Here is an 8,189-nt window from a genome sequence, read left to right as displayed (position 1 = left end):
CGTCAGCGAGAAAATATTATTGTGACATTTATAAAATCCAAGAAACGTATAAGGTAAGATAAAAGATTGTTTTATGATTATCTTTTTAAATAAAGTTTTTTCTATTACAATGTTAATAGTAAAATAATGTTAATTAACATATTATTTCAAAGATGTTAAATTTCGATATTTGTGTACAAGAGTAAAAAAAACTTTTAAAAAGTACTTTTTCTTTATTTTATAAAGATAGTTCCAAAATTTTGTTTTTTATTTTAATAATTAGAAGAAAATAGTCATAATCAACATAATCACCGAAAAGTATTTTCCAATCTTTTATTTTTATAATCTTCCCAAACTTTTATATTAATCGTAAAGTATTATATTAATCGTCAAGTATTATATATAATTTCAAATTTTATAAATTAGATAATATAATTCTAGCATAATATCCTAATTTTTCAGAGTGTATTCTGACGCAAATCGCAGCGTTTCTCTCTGCATCCATCATGTGATTGCAAGATGCAACGATTTAATGCAGTGCAGCAATTTTCTCGCGGAGAAATTGAATTTCTTCCAGTCCTCATTAATGACGGGAAGAAAACGCGCGGAGGACGATGATTCGTCGTAAGGTCGATTGAGAAACTAATGAGTCCCGTCTTCCGTCAACCGGACGTGATAATCGATGAGAGTGGATAAAACATAAAATGCAGATTTGTGGTTGTAGAACATAAAATTCCATTCGAATACCTAGTTCGATGTCAGAAGGTTGAAAGTCCATAACTTTATAAATTCGGGAAATTAAAAACAATTGTTTTATTCGAAAATAAAAAGATCTTTTTTGTGTGTGGAAACAAATTCAATTCAAATAAAAATGAATAAATGTACAAATAAATATATGTAAAACTAATTATATGAAATATTTTTTCGAAATTTTATTTAATTTTGCGCGAACATTTTTTATTTGTTATCTTTGTAGTTAAATTTTTTTTTATAAAAGAAGAAAAAAAATGAACAAAAAATTAGTAAAATTGACACCCACGTATTTTTTCATGTAAAATAAATATATATATATATATATATTCACATTATTTACTAAAATTTAACTTATATATTTTAACTTCTTAATACCAGATATATTTTTATTAATAATATATATTTGTATAATTAAAATATTATTTGTATATATATTTGTATTAAAATATTATTTTTCGATACTAGATATATTTCCATTTACGACATTACGAGTTTTCATTCATGCGGCGCTTATCTAACGCTCAAGGCCCGATTGCTCGCTCGATAATTACGTAAAATCATTACGGGTGATCGCGCGTCATTAGAACGCTCTTATTCCACGGGCGTGGGTGACCGACGTCGGCATGCCAGAAGAGCCACGATAGTTACGATCGGACAGTCGCGGTGCGTGCCAAACGTGTGCGCTAAGCGAGGCAAAAAGAGCAGAGCCTCTGAATCATTTAAAATCTTAAAGCCCACCCCCGTCTCCCTTTAATCCCCTTGTTGTCACATATGACTTATCTCACGATGAGTGTAAAATTAGCGGATGAAAGATAGCACAGGAATTCAAGTGAGAGACATACGCTGTTACGTGTACTCTCAGAGGCGGAAATTTAGCTTCGTAAATTATAAAGAAATATAAATTATAAAAGAAATGCCTGAAATATCTGTAAGGCTACTAATTATTTCTCTTTAATTTTATTTTATTTTATTTTCACGTACACTTTTTTTAAACAGAAATCGGCAACCCTTTTAATATTAACAATTTTTCTAATTTTATTACATTCTTTAGTTCTTTCTACCCCTATTTTATATATAATTGTTTAAGATTTGAACAATTATTTCCCAAAAAATTTGAAAAATTTTGGAACCGGCGGTTTCCAAAAAATCGGTAACAAAAAATTATACACTTTATGGCAATCCCCGAAAATTCTACCCCTACTTCATATATAATTCTTTAAGATTCGGTCCATTAACAAATGAGTTCGCGGACAGACAGACAAACAGTCGGGTTTTATATTATAGTAGTTTTTATAACCGATTTTTATGAAACCGGTTTCCAAAAAATCGGTAACAAAAAAGTAAAAATAAAAATAAAAATTATTTAAAAAATTTAGCTTGATATCTCAAAATTTGCGAAAATTAGAGTAATCACGTACATTTTTTTAAACAAAAATTTTAAACCTCTATTATTAGCAATTTTTCTAATTTTATTACATTCTTTAGTTCTTTCTACCTTTACTTCATATACAATTCTTTAAGATTCAGTCAATTAATTCTCGAAAAATTGGATAAATTTTGTAACCGGCTTCCAAAAAGATCGGCAACAAAAAATTATACACTTTATAGCACTTTCCGGAAAGTTCTACTTCTGTTTTATATATAATTCTTCAAGATTCGGTCAATTATTTTCCGAAAAATAGGAAAAATTTCTGATACCGGTTTCCAAAAAATCGGTATCAAAAAATTATCCATAAAAAAAATTCAGCTTGATATCTCAAAGTTTGCAAAAATTGGAGCAATCACATGCAATTTTTTTTTACAGAAATCGGAAACCCCTTTACTATTAGCAATTTTTCTAAATTTTTAGTTCTTTTTACCCCTATTTCATACATAATTCTTTAAGATTCAGTCAATTATTTCCCGAAAAATTTGAAAAATTTCGGATACCGGTTTCCAAAAAGATCGGTAATGAAAAATTATACATCTGAACTTATTAGCATCAAAAACTCAAAACCAATCTTTTCTTTGGTTTCTTCTACCCCTATTTCATAAATAATTCATTTAAATGTGGTTAATTAGATCCAACTTTATACGCAATAAAAGGTTCATATACGAAATTTATGAAAACAAAGCTTCCTATATGAGAAACCGGTTTCCAGAAAATCGGTAACAAAAAACTATACACATCATGGCACTCCCCGGAAAATTCTACTCCTATTTCATACACTTTTGGTAAAAATTCGGTTCACTAACAAATGAGTAGTTCGCGGTCAGACAGACAGACAGAAGACGAACTGGTTTCCAGTGGCAATTAAACCCATCCTCAAAAAATTAATAAAATTTTTGAACCGAAAAATTGGAAAAATTTCTGAACCGGTTTCCAAAAAAATCGGTAACAAAAAATTATACACTTTATAGCATTCCCCGAGAAATATATTCTACCCCTACTTCATATACAATTCTTTAAGATTTGGTCAATTAATTCCCGAAAAATTAAAAAAATTTCAGTACCGGCTTCCAAAAAGATCGGTAACGAAAAATTATACACTTTATAGTACTTCCCGGAAAATTCTATCCCTGTTTGATCTATAAATCTTTAAGTTTGGTCAATTAATTTCCGAAAAATTGGAAAAATTTTGTAACCGGTTTCCAAAAAGATCGGTAACAAAAAACTATATACTTTATGGCATTCCCCGGAAAATTCTACCCCTACTTCATATATAATTCTTTAAGATTCGGTCAATTATTTCCCGAAAAATTGGAAGAATTAAAAAAACCGGTTTCCAGAAAATCGGTAACGAAAAACTATACACTTTATGGCACTCCCCGGGAAATTCTACCCCTATTTCATGTACCCTTGGCAAAAATTCGGACCACTAACGAATGAGTAGTTTGCGGTCAGACATACATACATGACGACGGTACTTATATATATAGATTGTTAAAATAAATTCGTTTGCTTCGTCTTTACTCGTAACATATGTGTTTATATTTTGATCAAAATAGGGTAAACTCGGGTAAGATAGTCATACAGGAAAGATGGCCAACTCATGTTCATTGAATGTTTCATGCATATGGCGAGCTAAATTGAAATAACGTAGGTTGGCCATCTTTCCTGTATGGCCGTCTTACCCGAGTTTACCCTATTTGCAAATAGGCATCGCGTGCCTTAAATAAATTTGTACTCTACTTCTCGCATTCCCTATTTGACATCTCCGCCCATAATTTTTCGGCAATTTGCTCCACTTTACTCTAACACGAGCGATCGATTCGGATGACGTCGGCTGATGTTGGTCGCGGTTCCGAACGTAGTCCTCTTCTAGCGGCTCGCACTTCTATAGTCAGAGATCGTAGGTATGCGCGACGAGGACGTCGGATATGAAGAAGGGTACGAGGGGAGGGTCCTCGAAACACGCGTGCACGCACGCACGGCGAAGACCGAGGCAAGGAGCAGAAGAGACCGAATCCAAAGATTATTTCGGGATCGGCGGAGATAAACCGGGCCAACGTCGTGCGTGTGTGCGAAAGAGAGAGAAAGAGACAGAGAGAAAAGAATGACAGAGAAAGAGAGAGAGAAGGAAGGAGAGAGAGACCGGGCACAAACGAAGCGAGCTTTGCCTCGCCTTGCCTTGCCTTGCCTCGCCGAAAACGTGAACGGAGCCTTGAGGCTTGAGTCATCGGCGGCGATCATGAATTTGGCATTACACAAGCGTAAACGTAATGGCAACGGGCGACGTGTTCAGAGCTCTGGATAATCCTACCCTCGTCGTATCGTCTACCTGAATCATACTTTGGCGACTTCCCACGCGACAGGTCGAGTCACGTCTTATCTCGAAATGCTCTAGCGGAGTGTCCCGTCTTTGCTTCTTTCTTCCGAGCGATCCAGAAGCCAAATTCTAATCTCTACCTCTGATTTTTTGACAATTTGAGAGAGGAAAAAAAATTACAATTTCTCACTCCCTTATCACAATAAACAAAAAATTTTATTTGAGTTCATTAAAAGCATAGAAAATAATATTAAGAGTCTTCCTCTTCCTACATAAACATTCATTAGAAACCGCTCGATTCCCATCATTAACGAGATTAATTCAGACTCTCGTTTTTCTCCCTCTCTCTCGGACAAAATCATTTGTAAAATGTTATCACAAACCAAAGCTTTTCTCCATAATCATCCTGATATTATCCTTACCAGAGCCGACAAAGGGAACATAACCGTAGCCATGAACTCTCTTGATTACATAAATAAGATGGAGTTGCTTTTATCAGACACGAATACGTACTCCAGAGTAAAAAAAGATCCTATCCTTTCCCTCACAAGAAGTGTTAGAACATTGCTCACTAGATGGAAGAATTTGAAATTCATTACACCCGCTACTTATAAGTTCCTCTATGTTAGTGATGGAGTACTTCCGAGAGCCTATGGACTTCCGAAAATCCACAAATAAAACTACCCGTTAAGAATCATAGTTTCGTCCATTGACGGTCCTTTACACAATTTAGCCAGATTCTTACACAACATAATTTCTTCGAGTATTCCTATAGCCAATAGTCACATTAAAGACAGCTTTCAACTGGTTAATAACCTGAACGGTTCAAGCATAGATGACAATTACACTCTTGTCTCCCTTGACGTAGTTTCGCTTTTTACAAACGTTCCCACTGATCTGGCTATTGACAGTATTTGCAATAAATGGAAACATCTTTTAAAAAACTGCGACATTCCTAAAGACGAATTCGTTCTTGCCGTACAACTCATTCTTGACTCTACTTTTTTTAGATTCAATAATAATATATATAAACAGAATTTCGGATCTCCCATGGGTTCTCCTTTGTCTCCCGACCTTGCGGATCTAGTTTTACAAGATATTGAGACGAGGGCGATTGGAATTCTCAATTTCTCTCTACCGTTTTTCTACAGATACGTGGATGACATTGCGATGGCCACACCCTACGATATGGTCGATTTTACCTTGCAAACATTTAACTCGTTCCATCCACGCTCACAATTTACTATAGAGGTGGGTAATAAAAAACTAAATTTTTTAGATACCACCATTATCAACAACAATGTGCTTATCGAATTTGATTGGTATCATAAGCCCACTTTTTCGGGCCGTTATTTAAACTACAATTCTTGTCATCCCTCGTCTCAAAAGCGTGGTACCATCATGGGACTCATCAACCGAGCTTTTTTTTCTCACCTGAAGTTTCACGAGAAAAATTTAGGACTTATCGTTAGCATCCTTCTGAACAATGATTACCCTTTAGATCTTATATTTAACACTTTTCACGAACGTCTTAAAAGTCTCTTTTTTAAACAAACCAAAAAACAAAATCCGAATGATACTAACAATGACGCTGCTTTTAAAAAATGGTTTATTGTTCCGTTTTTTCCTTCAATTTCTATCAAATTCAAAGATATTTTCAGGGATTCAGATACTCACTTATCATACTACAGTGTTAATAAATTAAATAAATTTATCAAAGTTCAGAAGGATGCTCTTCCGACTTTTGCAACGAGTAATGTCGTCTACAAGATTTTTTTCCGGAATTGCGACGCATCATACGTGGGTCAAACTGGTAGACAACTAAAAACCAGAATATCTGAACATCGCAACCACATCAATAGAAATGGTTCCTCCCACTCCGTGATCACTGATCATAGAATTCAGAATGACCACGATTTTGATTGGGATGGCGTCGAGATATTAGATCATGAAAGATTCTACCACAAGCGACTTATTTCTGAAGTTCTATACATAAGACAACAGCGCCATAGTTTGAATTTACAATCGGATACCGACTGCTTACACCACGCATACCTGTCTGTCATAAATAATGCTTAACCTTTGGTTTCCCCTATTCGGCTGGTTATTTTGTTTATAATTACGTTTCCGACCGGCATACTTGTGACCCGCTTCTCACTTCGTTTTCTACCGACACGTGTGTGACTGCGATATTCTCGTTTCTGTTCCGAGATGTGCGACTCTCCGTATCCACACCGTTTTTCTACGACTTTTTAATTAATGCATATTGTATATATTGTATTTTTGACTGCTGCAGAACTTGAGGTGAGCTCTCTCCTTTCTTCTTTTGTTTCCTTTAACGATATAATGCCTTTTCCGTTTCTTAGTGGTAATGTCCACCATAATCGTGTGTACCAGCTCGTTTATCACGACATCTCTCCAGGAAGGGAGTTTGCTACCTCGAGCCCTGCAGAAATAATTTCCTGTGTGTGCTAATAAAGCTGAAGATGGCTCAAAGGAAGAGCCAAAACGTTTTTTACTCGTAAATACACGTTTTAATTTTTATTGCGCACCATGTTCCGCGCTTGACTCGCATCGCCGTTTGTATAGATGACATTTTCACGAGTCTAGATATATTATTAACAAAAATTAGATTTTTTTTCTTATTTTTACAATTTCTATTTTTATTCAGTTTGAAATGAAAATCTACTCACTTTGCATATTTTATTCGGAGATATCATGTGTCGAGATGAGCAAGAGAGGCATGCAATTATTGACGAAGAGATTAAATGCGGTACATTGAATCATATTCAAATAATTCGTCGTTAATCTGGGACGTCTTGGTGTTTTATTTATCGCATCGTTTAGTTTTTGGATCGCTTTCAATAGCGGGTAGAAGATATTAAAAGCTTCTGTAACGTATGAACGTCCGAGAAAATAAAACTAAAGAAACAAACCAGCTCCACATAAAAAGTTTTTACCATGATACGTAAGCTATATTAAAATGAGTTATAGAAATAAATCTATGAAATTTCATAATTTTTTTTTCTGGGGTTTTTAAATTCAAAAGTCAACGATGAACTCAATTTATAAATGGTAAATCTTCTTGTAATTATAATTTATTTCTATTACTAGTTTTTTTTATTTCTTGTTTTATAGGTATTATATACATTTTATTTTATTTTGTATGTAGTTATACGTTACAGTATATTTTCTTATTATTTCTTTTCCTAATTTTACATTTTACTTAAAGAGGTTGTAAAGAAATGTTAAGAATTGTATAAAATTTAAAATATAAACTTTTTTATAAGTAATGTCAACATGTAATTTTTTCATCAGTGAGTTTTTGAGAACATTTATAACAAAATTGAATGAAGTCTAGTTGGACACTCAATGCTTCACATCAATTATTAACAAAAATGATTAGATATTAAAAATGTTAAGAATTGAATACATTTTTTGTTCAATATATAAAAAGTATTATACTAAAAGTACCTTCAAGGATTTAAAAAATATGACCACATAGTCTTTTTACGATATTAAAATTTGCTCCACGATAGGACCGCAATAATAAATCGATATCGAAACGTGTATTTCATCGAAATTTATTTAAATAGGACAACTCAACACAAAATATATAGACTTCTTTTTCATGTCTCAAATACGTTGGCTTTAAATGTTTTGTTGCATAAAATACTCATAGAAAACTACGCGGTAAAACTTTTACTG

The 8,189-nt window shown here is 33.5% G+C and overlaps 1 protein-coding gene across 1 annotated transcript; it reads left to right on the top strand.

Annotated features, from left to right (window-relative positions):
* The first annotated feature begins 5,253 nt into the window (after positions 1 to 5,253).
* Positions 5,254 to 7,296, top strand: LOC139819254 (uncharacterized). Its single transcript, XM_071788458.1, has 2 exons — positions 5,254 to 6,785; positions 6,848 to 7,296. Exon 1 carries the CDS (start codon positions 5,532 to 5,534, stop codon positions 6,558 to 6,560), a length of 1,029 nt encoding a protein of 342 aa, XP_071644559.1. The 5' UTR covers positions 5,254 to 5,531; the 3' UTR covers positions 6,561 to 6,785; positions 6,848 to 7,296.
* Positions 7,297 to 8,189: the final 893 nt, after the last annotated feature.

This window comes from Temnothorax longispinosus, chromosome 9 (genome assembly GCF_030848805.1).
Source record: "Temnothorax longispinosus isolate EJ_2023e chromosome 9, Tlon_JGU_v1, whole genome shotgun sequence".
NCBI classification, from domain to species: domain Eukaryota; kingdom Metazoa; phylum Arthropoda; class Insecta; order Hymenoptera; family Formicidae; genus Temnothorax; species Temnothorax longispinosus.
The sequence above is the reverse complement of the archived record's forward strand: the minus strand, read 5'-3'. Positions and strand labels throughout refer to the sequence as shown.

What these genes read in the sequence shown, in the direction of transcription:
- LOC139819254 (XM_071788458.1), top strand. Translation starts at nt 5,532, where the DNA reads ATGGGTTCTCCTTTGTCTCCCGACCTTGCGGATCTAGTTTTACAAGAT.